Source organism: Ictidomys tridecemlineatus, chromosome 1, assembly GCF_052094955.1.
Source record: "Ictidomys tridecemlineatus isolate mIctTri1 chromosome 1, mIctTri1.hap1, whole genome shotgun sequence".
NCBI lineage: Eukaryota > Metazoa > Chordata > Mammalia > Rodentia > Sciuridae > Ictidomys > Ictidomys tridecemlineatus.
The window spans coordinates 87728829-87743272 of record NC_135477.1 but is presented as its reverse complement, the minus strand read 5'-3'; the positions used below and the strand labels follow the sequence as shown (position 1 = coordinate 87743272).

General features: G+C 39.4%; 1 protein-coding gene across 7 annotated transcripts in view; it reads right to left on the bottom strand.

Annotated features, from left to right (window-relative positions):
• The window catches only part of Pde8b (phosphodiesterase 8B), a 229726-nt gene that overhangs the window by 84946 nt on the left and 130336 nt on the right, over positions 1–14444 (bottom strand). For all 7 annotated transcript variants that reach the window (XM_013360189.4, XM_013360190.4, XM_013360188.3 and 4 more), the window contains 2 exons: positions 3447–3637; positions 182–241 (listed from right to left, as the gene is read on the bottom strand). In XM_013360189.4, coding sequence (XP_013215643.1) covers positions 182–241; positions 3447–3637 — 251 coding nt within the window. The remainder of the gene's footprint in view (positions 1–181; positions 242–3446; positions 3638–14444) is intronic.

The following is a 14444-nucleotide window of genomic DNA, read 5'->3' as shown; positions in this document are numbered from 1 at the left end:
AAAACTGAAATATTTCCAGAAACTTGTGAAATAAACATAATCCCCAAAGCAAATTCTAAAATTGGTATCGTAGGGCCCAAGATATGCCCTGTGCATTGCTAGAGCAAAAACCGAATTACATCAGACAAATGTTTCAGAGTGAACAGTAGGACTTCCAGCTGGGGGCAGGAGTTGAGCTTACGCTTGTGAAACCACGGCAAGGATCACTGTGTGCTCCGAGGGATTCGTGGCCCGGATCGACCTGCAATGAGAAGGCTCCAAGTCAAACAAGGTGATCTGGCCTTTGTTATATTAAGCAAATATGAAACTACTTCACATTGAAAGTGGCCCCAAATCAAATCTTTCTCTAAAGAAAAAGTCTTAAAACACATGAAAGACAACAAAGAAAGATGCCCTTGTGGATTAGGACATCTCCTCATTTTTTAAAAAATTATTTTAACTTCTGGGCAATCATCCAACAAGGTCATACCTGCCAATTTTCCACTTCAAAAAATTGGTAAATTCCACCTAAATCTCATTTTTTTAATTTATTTAATCCCACTCTTTTTTAAAAAAGACATTGGCAATTCTTCAATCCTTCAGTTATTAGTTTGTACTGGAGAGACTAGTTAGGTTGAATCTTTTTCCTTTTCAAATAGTAGATAATTCAGAAAGCCACATCCATGTATAAAGCCTATTAAAGATGGTTCAAAGGGTTGCCCCAAATTTTCAGTTGTACTTTTGTGTTTAAATACGTTAAGCAATTTGGTCATTTGTTGGGGCTGAGAAACGTTGCAATATAGTAACTGTCACTAGATAATGATGTTTGTTGTACTAGAACCACCTGTATACAGTTAGTTTACTTCCTAGAAATTTCATAGGATGAAACTACAGAAGAATATAGAATTCTGAGGTCCATGAATCTTCTTAGAAAATATGCTATGTTGCAGCCCAGATTCTGGACTGCTCCGATCAGGGAACTATGAACAGGACATACTGTTAATAAAGGAACACCTCCTTAAATATTAGTGCAAATCAGCATGCTTGTTTTAACCTATCTCCTGGGTATGGCCTCTGCTTGTTTTGAGATCCCTCAAAAAGGAACCACCATCACCAAGGACAGAATTACTCTGGAGTAATTTGTGAAACAATATGTATTTGTTTTTCTCTCTAGGTATAGGTATTTCTGGTCCTCTCCATATTAATGTGTCTGGGCTACTACCTCCCAGAGACAGTGGCTCCTACTGCTTTATATCCTTCAACTCCAAAATTTCCTGACCCTTCTTAAAAATTTTACCTACTCCTTATCTTACTCCTTGAGACCTCATACTGTGTGAATACAGGCTCAGGAACATGATCAGCTGCCTATTCCTGGGAAGTTAAGTTTCCCTTGTGGGTAAATGGTATTTGAGTGAGCTCCTTTGAGGAGACAAAGCAGGAAGGCCAGTCAGCACCCTTTCAGGGCTGGCTCAGATCACTTGCCATTCAGCCACCCCAGAGAGCAGATGCTGCCAAGATGAAGCTACTTATATCGTATACTTAGGAGCCCACTGGATACTCAGCAGAAGCACCAAATTAAAACAACATGGTGTTTCAGAGGCGTGCTCTGATCTCTAGGTAAACACCATGAACTCTAACCTTCATTCAACCCCAGGGAAGCAGCACAGGCACACTGCTAGGTCATACTTTAAGCGGTGAGTCTCAGCAAATCATTAAAGCATGTATTAAATCTAACTGGTCTGGAGCGTGCACTCTTGGCTTCCTTTCACTTCTTTCAGGTTGCTTCTTGCTGCTTACCTCTTCCCTTCTATCCCTCCAAAGAAGTGTGTGTGATAAGAGGGACCCAGACCTCCTCCTGGTTGAGAGACTTAGGATGGATGTAAGGTCCAAGCATGTATGCTAGGCCAAGGTGCAGTCTAGATCAAAAGCCAGAGATCTAGGGTCATCAATGACAATAAAGAATGCACACCTGCTAGGAGTGTCCCCCACTATCTCCTTTGCTGATAGGTAAGCATTTGAAAATTTGTTGCCAACAAGACCAGTAGTGGTTGGCAAACACACAGCTATGTACATCTGCCTTCTGAACTGTACAGATTTCCCCATTACTCTTTTGTGCAGCTGAGACAGAAGCAGCACGCTGGTTATATTCAATGAAGAATGTAAAGCTGATCTGCTGAATGAGGCTTTTGCTCGAAGTAAAGGAGTTCTTCCTATTCTTTTTTCTTTACAATGGAAGCTAACCTTAATCATTCTACGTACGTACAAGGACTATGGTTTTTCCATTACTAACACATAAGAAAACTAAGTGAAAGCCAGGAAAAAGTTGACATAGTTACAAAGGACCCAATTCTAACATGCAAATCATTTTAGAAGGAACAAATATTTTCTTTTTTTTTTAAGAGTGGGATTTATTCAAACAGAAAGAAAAAAGACAGAGCTCTCATAGGGTGAGAGGAAACCTGATAAGAGTTGCCCCAAAATGTATTTCTTAATCTTAACAATAACATCCAAATATGCTAAGTGTGAGTTTACCTATATTATTAAATAGGAAAATATTTCCTTTCAGAAAGATACAATTTAAGACCATTAAAACATTAATAAATTGGTTACTTAGGAAAAAATTCTTCTTTGGGAAAATGAAAATCATCAAGGAATCGCAAGGTAATACCTGGGACAAGAAACTTCTTCTAATACATTAATTTCTTGTCAGTGTACCAAAATTTCTAGGAAGCAATTTCTCCACCTTTCCTCTCAGTAATATTCAAGAGAATTCCAGCTCCATATGTAACTGGACTCTGTCTTGGTCTAGCATTTAATTAGTGACCTCTTCCTGTCTAGCTTCAAAGCATTCCACTTCTAATAAATGGTTCAGTTCATCACAAGCAAACTTCTATGATTGTGCGTTTATTTATGAACAGGCATGAGTTTGCTCCCCAGAGTGCAGGCATTTCTGTAAACAAGCAAGGGCCTGGGCCCTGGAAGACTTTCTGCTACTGCAAAGTGTCTGCCTTCCCTCCATGTCTGGGAAGTCTGCAGCAGGATCTACCCATCTGTGTCACACATGGAAAAATGTATATTCACACATTTCTGATGTTCATTTTGGGACAGAATAATGAAGTTTAAAATATCTTCCTTAAATCCAAACCATATCTGTGCAAGCCAAACTGTGTGAATTTTATTTTATTTTTTTTATGAGCAGTGCATGAGGTGGGAAGAGGAATACCCCTGAGCCCAGCTCAAATCTTGGAATTCAGCCCAACTTAAATGTGGAAAAACAGCAAGGTGGGAGAAACATCTATGGGAAAAGCTACAGCTTTTATCACAGATATCTGTGTACACTTGCTCATCAAGGTCAACACAGTTTATAGAATATTTGGGCTAGAACTAAAGATATCTATAACTTTAACCTTGAGCTGCTTGTTCAGTGGACAGTTAAGATACTAAATGCCTTAGAAGGAGGAAGGTACCTGCACACTGATTCCGCATCAAAGCTCCGAGTTTGTCTGTGATCAATCACAATAATCTCATGATGCTTATCTAGAAAGCATTCAAGGGCTGACTCTGGAGTCCGAGCAATGTTGCATCTGTAACCGGCTCTGTCACAGGCCCACCAGAAGCCATCACTCTGGCTATCTTCCTTTGCAAAGATTAGCAAAACCTGAAAAACAGAGAACAGAGCATCTTGACAGAAATCTTTGTCCTCAGAGACTACACTGGGAAAGGGCCTGTGGTCTACTGGTAAAACATGAGGCACTGGAGGGAAGTATCTGACTTCAAATGCAGGTCCTCCAACTAGTTCTAGGGGTCTTGGAACAAGTTAATTCATCTCCTTGGTCTATTTCTCTTGCTGTGAGATGTGCTTAGCAGAGCACCCCATAAGCTTAGTTCTAAGACTTGAATGATTAGACACAGATTGGTGCTCAATCACTCTGGTGGGGTTACTTGTTGCAATTATAAGTGTTCTTAAGATAAGATAAGCAGTAAACTTATTTACAGGGTACTTCATGCACATTAGGTGATGAATTGCATAGGAATATATCACTTGGCTCCAGAGCAAGTAACATTTGCCTCCAAGTCCCTGGAGGCCTCCCCTCCTCTGAACTCACAACTATAGTACCTATAATGACACAGGAACTCAAAAGAACTCAAGACAACCTCAGAAACTAATTTGAACATTTAATCTTTGCCAAAATGTGCAAAGAATGATCATGAAATGTGAAGTGGATGGAACTAAACTGAGGAAAATGTGCTTCAAGTTGCTTCATTGCAAAGTGCAGCTCCACCCACTGAAAAGAAGGCAGCAGTGCTTCACACCATTTTCCCTCCTCATCCCCTGGGCTCAGGAACACAGACTCTCTGCCAACCAGAAAGCCAGAGACAGCCGCACCAACATCTGAAGTTATTTACATATGCTCTATCTCCCCTACTAGAGAATAAAGTACCAGAAGAGCAAGGACCTGCTGGCACTGAGTAGCTGTTCAGTAAGTACTTGGTAAGTCAAAGAGTAATAACTCTAAGGATTTTTCTGAGAAATGTAAGAGGTCTTTATTTTTTATTTTATATATTTTGTTTATTATTTATTATTTATTGGGTCAGGATCTCCCAAAGTTGCCCAGGCTGTTCTCCAACTTATGATCCTCCTGCCTCAGTCTCCTGAGTATCTGGGATTACAGACGTCTGCCACTGTGCTCAGTGAGGGCTTTACTCTTAATACGAGTAAGACTACCTCCCAGGAAGAGGTCCAGTAAGAAAAAACTTAAATATCTCAAAATATTGGTAAGGCATTTAATATTCTTCAGCAGCCACTACTGGTTTAAACAATTAGGAATTGAATGGTAGTTTCTCAGCATGAAGGGCTTTTAAGCCAATAGCCAATATCATTCATCACCCAGTGTGTTTCATTTACAATCAGAAATAGGTCAAATTGGGCTGGGGTGGTGGCTCAGTGGTAGAGCGCTTTTAGCACACGTGAGGCACTGGGTTCAATCCTCAGCACCACATAAAAATAAATAAATATAGTCCATCAATGACTAAAAATTTTAAAAATACCAACAATGTATTAAATAAAGAAATACACCAAATTGTCCAATAATTACTATTCTAATTAAGCAGTATTTTATTATTTGAAAATCAGAACTATCTAGGAGAGTAGATACAATAACATAATAAACCTCATGCACCCATCACCCGGCTTTCTCAATAGCCAGCTGCCAACCAATGTGAGTTCATCTCTACACCTCCCCCTTCCCCAGTGCTCCTGTTAGATTGTAGCAAATCAGATACTGCACCATTTCATCCATACACATCTGTTAAACACTTTCCTAAAAAAAACAACCACACTACTATTTCATACCTAAACCTCCCCAATAATTCCTTTATATCACTAGATATCCAAATATACATGTTGTCTTATACTTTGAAGCATTTTCTGTTTTCTAACTGCCATATTTCTGAAAAAGAAATAATGCAGTTTTTCAGTATGATTTCAACATTAGTTTCTTCACATGTGGCTTAAAACCACACAGCAGTAGCACTTGGGGCAGTCATACTTACTAAAGGCTCACTTTGGTCAGAGCCTGTCACTCCTCAGTCCAGGGCACTCCTAATGTCTTCAGACACAGAGCTCCTACAAGGGAAAAATGGGAGATGCATCTCCCAAGAAAACTGAAGGGCACCACCTTTTGTACCTTCACAGTGAAAAGAAAGCCTTCAAACCAAACTATTAACAGGGGAGCCACAATGAGAAACAGCAGGTAGAATAAACCAGTTTGTAAAAAAGTCAATAGCCCTTTTCTTGGTGTAGCTGTGGGATTAACCTGAGAAACGCAATGTGCAGAGCTATGGAGCCAGAGAGTAACAGAACTTCTTGTTTCTCATCTGTCTGGCTGAGTGATGGATTTTCAAACATGAATTTCAACAACTTGTATTTCCTTGATTTAATCATGCCTCAAAATTTGACTAACACAATAAGAACACAATCCTATTCCTATTGGACATTTCTACAGATACCACTGATCTCATTTTTCTTGTGTCCTTTTAAGACCGAGTGTTCCACTTTGGGGAAAATAAAAAGCACTTTATTCAACAACATCTGAACACCTAATATTCCTGAACATCTGCTATGTGGCAGGCACTGTTTTTAGTTGATGGACAAAGCAAAGATTCTTTAATTGTCATAGTAGAAGGATGAAAGCAATAGTACATTAAGAAAGGAGATTGTGTGGTATGTTAAAAAGTGCCAAGTGCTATATAAAATGCAGTCGAGCAGTATGGGGGGGGCAGGAGTGGGGGATGGTAGAGGTATGGAGTGAGTGGCTGGGAAAGGAGTTGGCGTCTGAAGGAAAAGCATGCCAGGTAGAGTTCCAGAAGCCCTATAGGGCCATGACTGTGCCTGAGATGTCTGACGAACTGTAAGGGATACAGTATGATGGACAGGAATGTAAGAGAGTGGAAGTGTGGGAGGAGGTCAAGTTCACAGCAGCGCTGGATCATGTTTTAAGTGTAGGTCATTTAAAAGACTTAAAAAAACTTCACATGAAAACTTTCAAGACACATTGATGGGAAGGAGTTGTATTAACCATATCTTTTTATTTTCTGTGTTTTGGATGTTTTTTGACATTCAGGGCCTTGTTGACATCGGAGGGACAGCCTCTCCCAGGGTAAACTAATTCCTAGAGGTAGGAAAAGCATTACCTGTAATCCCAACAATTTGGGAGGCTGAGGCAGTAGGATTATTATAAACTCCAGGACAAGTAATCTCAAATAAAAAAAACAAAAAGGGCTGGGTGTATATTCAGTAGTACGGTGTCCCTAGGTTCAATCCCTGGAACAGGGGTGAAAAAGAAAACACCTCTCCTGTTAGCTCTTCTTTAATATGCAAACCAATACACCCAGAGCTCACACTCTAACCTCCTCCTTTATCTATCTATAGGTTCTCATACAGGACTTCACCCTCTGGGCCACTACTCTCCTGCCCTTTTCATCCCAGGATTAGGTACTAGACAACTAGAAACAAAACAAATGTTCTAGACCCCCTAAAATTATCCAAACTAGCCAATTGCAAACCAGCTGACCCTGCTTGCCCATTCCTTTCCAGGGAAATGATAGTAAAGGCCCTTGCCCAGGCACTCCCTGCTCCCTGGCCTCTGGACTGATCCTTATGCCTCGCTGGGTGGCCCTATGTGGCCTGGTATGTCTTTCCCCTTAGGACTCATGTGGTATGCCTTCCCCCTTAGGACAGTTGAATGTCAACTGTCCCCTGGGCTGTTGACCTTGCCATCCTTAAATAATAATAAAATCTGCATTTTAAAATTGGAGTATTCATATTATAAAGGCACTACTGGGGAATTTATTTGAGTAGTATTTAAAATTCTTCCCATTACTAAAAATTATTTTAGAAAGGCTACTTTCCAATTATTCAACTTCTATGCAAAGTGAAAATCTATAGGAATAAAAATACAATATCTAAGTTAAAGTAAAAACACTGTCCTAATCACCTTTTTAAAAATGTTTGCCTAGCTCTAAAAAACTATGTCTTCTCCAGGAGGATGGATCTATGTGACCAGGGTTGGACTCTGTTTCCATCTCCCAGGCCACAGTGAGACTAAGGATATTGTGCTTCCAGGAGATTAGGATTTGAACAAAAAGATACAGATCCATAGAATGGGACCTCTGGCCCACTAACAGGTGAAGACACTGAGGGGAGACTTTTCATCAAGTGTTCCATGGATTCTGAAAAAAATTTGCATTATCTTTCTAATGGACTTTCTGACTCCTTTATTTACTTTTCTTATACAAGGCAGCTATTACTTGCCAACAAAAATATTTTTAAAATCTTCGGTAATACAGCCGCTCTTCAGCTTTAACATTCTACATATCAGTATTTGTAGTTTCTTTGTTGGATGTGGTCCTTTGTTAAGCTGTATTGACCATTTACTAAAACAAATCTTGTAAAATGACTTGGCAAAATACATTCCTAAAAAAATCATTAAAGGCATAAAACTGAACTTGATTTGTAACAAAGAAAAGTAAATGGATCCTTGTGCATGATATACATAATACACTCAGCATTCATTCAAAAATATTTATTGATGACTGATAATACAAAATGTTAAGAACTGGAACTAAAACCATGACAAAAACTGCCACAGGCCAGTCTTTCCCCTTAGGGCCCCAGCAGGGGAGAGAGTTAGGAAAGCAGATGATTACAATAAATACTAAGAACTAGTGTCCAAATATCATGCATGGACAAGAAACCAGGCACAGGAGAAGAATCAGAAGGACATCTCACTCCAACAACAGTAAACCTAGCAAAATGTTTTGATAGAAGATAAAGAATGGATCTGGGCTGACGCCTGAACAACGAGGAACTGTCTTCTTTTCTGCAGCAGACTTCAGCCAACTTGGGCTCTACCTGGGGTCATAATTGACATGCTCACTTTGCATGGGAGTGCAAAGTGCACCTTATAAAATGACCTGAATGCAGCATGATCTTAATAAACGATGGTTCTCTGACCTTTGAAGATTTTTGTCAGAGCATCATTAAGCAGTTTAATTCTGGGTTACAAATGTATAGGGAAATTCTAAAAATGTAAAATGAATATTCAGTATGTTATGATTTAAAGCATTAGAAACGTGGAGATTTAAGATGTTTTATTTATTTTAAAAAATTATCAAGAGTAGTTTAAATAATGCTTGTCACCTTCTAGCCATATAAATTACAGCAGGGACTAAGCACCTTCTCTCTTCCTTGAAGAACTGTCATCCTTCTAAGTTTGGATCAGCTTCCAATATTTTCCCTTCTGTGCTTCTAGTGTCATGCAACACCCTCAGAATTCCTTTAATGAGTGTGATGTGTTTTGCTCACCTCACTTCCTCTGTGACATCTTCATTCTTCTTGTCACAAACACTGTTCTCACTGACGCCGATGAGCTTATGTTCACTAACTTCTACTGGCTACATGTCCAGAGTCTCCCAGAGGTATAGCCCCATCAGCATTCCCGTGGCCAGCTATTTCTCCTCTAATTCCATTTCCATTCAGTTCAAATTTCACTTACAGAATCATCACTTGGCATTTCTTTGCTGTGCTTTCATCTTTGTTGGTTTATTTCCTCTCAATGGTCTACTTTTTCCTAAAGTCGTGTGGGTTTATCACTGAGAGACAGGAGGAAACGCAACTACACACTTTGTTGTCTGTACTTAAGCTGAATAACAGATAGGCTTGGACTAATTACAGAGACTCTGAAATATTGATGTGCGTGATCACTGGTCATGCTGCCCATTTGTTATTTACCTAGTGATCTGTGGACTGAAGAGCTTGCAGTGATGTTTGTACTTTATGCAATTATTCACAGTTAAAACACCAATGTAACTGCCATCTGAAACACATTTTGGGGGGGCCTGGTGCTAATCTAACTAATCAATGAAATCTGTGCACTTTAGAACTGTGTGAAGGGGAGGGCTACCTGCACTGCTTTTCAAATGGAACTACGAAGACCTCTCCCCTCTTTCTCCAAAAGAATATTGCCTATACCTTCTTGGAACCACAAGGTTTAATTCATCTTCACCCTAAGCTTATGATGAAATAAGAGCTGACCTAGGGTTGGGCAAGAGGAGGTGGAGGGGTCTGCTGTGGGAGACTGTGGAGACGAAAAGCATAGGGACCGCAGGTGATGGCAATGATAGCAACAGAGGCCACGGCTCTCAGGCATTCAGAGCAGACTCTGAGTATGACCCGTCCAACCCCACCCCACAGCTGAGGTCAGAGATCTCTCTAGGAAAGCAGCAGCAGAACTGGAGCCCACATCAATTCCATCTTTTCCCAGCTTCAGTCCATATCACCTTACTTTTCTGGAAATCCTTACAACCATGTTTTGTACAAGTCTTATCAAGAAAGAACAGAGAAATCTCTTTTTGAGGAGAGCAATAAGCTAAGATAGAATGAAACTATCTTTTTCTGGTAAAGACTAAAAATGAAAAAAGATAAAAACAAAACTAACTTTTCCTTAAGTGGAAGAAGATAGCATAAGATAAGGGTTTGTTCTTACTAGTATTCTTTCTAAGGCTGGGTCTACAGAGCTCCAAACGGATTCTCAGTATCTTCTATCAAACAACCCATTTTCAGAATCCTTGGGTTGGCCTTAAGCCAAACCCTGATAACAAGGACCTTCTAGACTAGACCATGTACGTTGCATCCATATAAATATAGCATTGAACAGTGAGTGGTCCAGTTCCTTCAGAGCAGAGGCCAGTTCAGATGAGGGATGGAAAAAACTGTGAATTTTCCTTAACTGTCCCTAGGAAATGGTGCTGATATGAACTATAGCTTGAGACATTCATATTATACCCAAAGTACTGGAAATAATCCTCTCACTTCATAAACCTTAGTGACTCCATGGAGGTGGATGCCATCCAGATGTAACAGACAGAAACTAAGGCTTGGATGGTTAAGAGACTTGTCTATAGCTGCACAGGTAGCAGGAGGGGAACTGAGGCTGCCTACCCCCAGAGGCTTTGAAATCATTATTTGGGTAACTTACTCTCTTGTGTTTTATTTTTAATCCCCTAAAATATTGGATCAAAATTTCTAACAGCTCTGTGGTCCCATGAGACTGGCTGTAGTAGGCAGAAGGCACAACGTGGTGGCAACAGGAAGGACAGATGGGAAGGAACATGCTCACTGCAGCGAGTTACCCCGTTTGCCCATCTGCACCAGTCATCTGCATCACTCGCTTCACTTAATATGTGGCAGTCAGCTCCCCACGAGGCATGGGATCTCAATAGGTAAAACCCCCAGGATACAATGTTCTAGAGAAATCCATGCCCATGCAACATGGAAGGATAAGTTTTGAAGGGCAATGCTACCTTGCAAAAAAAAAAAAAAAAAAGGAAAAAGCTTCAACCACCAGCTAAAGGGGGTCTGATCCCCATTTCACTGGGCAACCTAGCATGAGGGAGTGGGGACGGGACCCTCTAAGCAGAAACACATCATTTCAACACACTGGGGAAATAAGTGTGCTCCAGGCATTGATGAAAAAAAGACCAGTTGACTTCCAGACAGTATCATGTTGATATGAATTTACTGCCTCATAATATTTCCCTTACTTTTTATTTTCATGCCAAGATTGGAAAATATGACTTTCTCAGTGACTCACATCTACTCACCCAGGAGAGATGTGCTGTACCGCACCACGTTGCACTTGCAATCCATTCCACTCCTACCCGTGCTCCTGCCAGTTCTGTGTGGGGCATTCCGCAGCCCCATGTTCCATGTCCCAGTTTCCCCTGGTGAACTCAGAAATGCACCCTCAAAACAACCACATCCTGAAATATTCTTATCAAGCCATTTCCTCCCAAGCCCTAAGGGCTCCTGGCTGATGTAGCTAATTAATATTTTTGGCATTCCAGTGAAGTAACAAAATAGATATTTTTCTCCAAGGAGAAAAAAAGTAAAACAAAGATGCCATCCTTAAGTCACAGCTTGATTTTTTTAAGACAGTTGCAATATGTGAAGCATAATATGTGACTAGCTACCAAAGCTCCTGTTATTAGAGGGTTATGAATAATAAAACCCCTTTCCAGACTTCTGTGTGTGGTTGGGGAGCATCATGCTATCTCTGCCTCCTGAAGTACCTAGCATGGAGCCTTGCACATAGTAGGTACCCAGTAGATTCTTGCTGGATGAATCCATGAGTCAAACTCTATGTTTCAAAGTAGAGGCATTCTTGGTCCTAAGTTGAACATCTTATTTTTTTTCTAAGAGCCTCAATTATCCTGTTCTTCACTCAGAGAGGAACACTCGACTGCTTGAGTCTGCTGTCATTTAAAGCAAAATTCATCCAACCAGGTGGTTATGTAGTAGCACTGGTTACATTTCAGTCCTTGCTTTGGGTGGTGAGTTCACAGCATTCATTTTATCATTATATTTCAAAGTTTGAGTATAAATAAAAAATATTTTTGTATGTTTTAATATATCAAGTGTAATAAATTCAAAATTACAGACAACTGTTTTTTAGTTATGGGGGTGTAGAGCTGTCAAGGGCTATTTAAATCCTGCAAATGACTATACCATGTTTGAAAGGACAGAAATACAGGATAGCTTGAGACTTTGTTATAAAATTTAACTGCTTAGCATGTATTATATAATATAAAATTAAATAAATATAAAAAAATTCCTCATCAAAAGCCAGAGTTGTGGAAATTAATAAAAGAGCCACAGTATAGCCAGGTGTGGTGGCACATTTCCACAATCCCTGTGACTTGAGAGGCTGGGGCAGGAGGATTGCAAATTTGCAGCCAGCCTCAGAAACTTAGTGAGACCCTGTCTCAAAATAAAAAAATTAAAGAAAGGACTGGGGATGTGGCTCATGGTTAATCACCTCAGTGTTCAATCCCTGGTACCAAAAAAAAAAAAAGCAATAGATTGGGAGAAAATGAATGTTCCCAAAATCTTATGAAGGATATGTAAAGAAAAAATTAATCCAATAAAAAATAAACAGAAGATTTGACCAAACACTGCATAGAACAGAGCCAAATAAGCAAATGACAAAGAGCTCATCACTAGTCAGGGAGAAACGCAAATTTAAATCACAATAAGAATACTATTCATCCACTAAACTAACTAAATTTTAAAAACTGACAACATTGAATAGTACTAAGGATTTGAAGTAACCTGAAGTCTCATGTTGACTGTAGGAATATAAAATGATACAACCACTTTGGAGAAAGGTTTGGAAGTATCTTTAAAAACTAAACATGCTTCCAGGAACAGTGGCACATGCCTATAATCCCAGTAGCTCAGGAGGCTGAGGCAGGAAGATCCCAAGTTTAATCCATCCTCAGCAAAACACCAAAGTGCTAAGCAACTCAGGGAGACCCTGTCTCTAAATAAAATACAAAGTAGGCTGGGGACGTGGTTCAGTGGTCCAGTGCCCATGGGTTCAATCACTGGTGCCCCCCAAACAAACAAAAACAACAACAAAAAAACCTAAACATTATTCATAAACTAGTCTTAGGCAAGAAAAAAATTCGTCCAGATTTTGAAAGGAAGATATTATGACATGATCTTGCACATAGTAATACACTCTCACATGTATGGGAAGCTGATTTTTAACAAAGATGCCAAGATAATTCAATTCAGAAAGAGGGGTGTTTTTAAATAAATGCTGCTGGAGCAACAAGGTATCCCACGCAGGGAAATGAAGATGGATCTCTACCTCACACTATAGACAAAAATTAACTTAAAATGGATCATAAAGTCAAATGTAAAAACTAAAAATATAAAGCATTTGGAAGAAGAAAAGACAATGAATTCTTAGATATGACATCAAATGATACTGGATGAAGAAAACAAATTTCAGAACGATGCTTAGAATGTGACACCTTTCAAATAAAGTTTAAAAAGAGTCAAAACAAGAGTGAATATTATTGTAACTGATGTGATTCTGCAATCTGTATACGGGGTAAAAATGGGAGTTCATAACCCACTTGAATCAAAGTGTGAAATATGATATATCAAGAAGTATGTAATGTTTTGAACAACCAACAATAAAAAAAGAGTGAATATTATGAATGGATTCATACATATGAAGAAGGAGTATCCAAATATGTATCATGGTTATTTTCAGAGAGGAAAGGAAGGAATAGATGAAGGGCTAAATAGTATCTGCAATCTGTTGTTTCTGGAGCTGGGGGGACCTCTCTGAAACAAACAGGGCACAATGTTAATATCTGATAGAAGTGAGTGTGGACACATACCTCTACGAATATTTGAAATATTTTCTAACAAATTACATTTTTAAAAGAATGAGACAGCCTTATCATGAGCATTCATTGCCAGGGCAGCATAGAACAAAAGGAAGACAAATGAGATTGATCTGCCTGTATACTAGTCCCCCAAGAAGTATTGCAGGAATTGCTTTGGGAATAAATTCCTGACACCAGCTCCTTTATTTGTCACAGCCTTTATTCAAAACTGGAGTACAAAGTACATGCCCTCAGAGTGACTACTGGAATTTTCCACTTGTTTGTATTCTACACAAATAGTTGTGGCTTGTGTTTATTTTCTCTCTCTCTCTCTCTCTCTCTCTCTCTCTCTCTCTCTCTCTCTCTCTCTCTCTCCCTCCTAAATTTGTTTTCATCAGATTTTCCCAAGCTAAAACTCTTCCTTTTGTTTTTTCCTTTCCCTAGATTTGCATTTCCTTTTCCAAGCATCTAAAAAAGCATCATTCTCTTTTAACTCAAATAGTGCATTTCCTTAGTTTGCTTCCCCTGTCATCTCTATGTTGGCTGGTTTGTCTACATCTTGTAGGCAACCCAAGCACAGGCTAAGCTTCCAGGTGCTAACAAGCTACAGCTGGTACAAGGAGGAGGCTCATTTACTTAGGACTAATAGGCTGATTTATATGCTGATGAGGATTTTAAAATGATTTAAACAGGTACAAATTTCCATTGTACGCGTTTCTCAA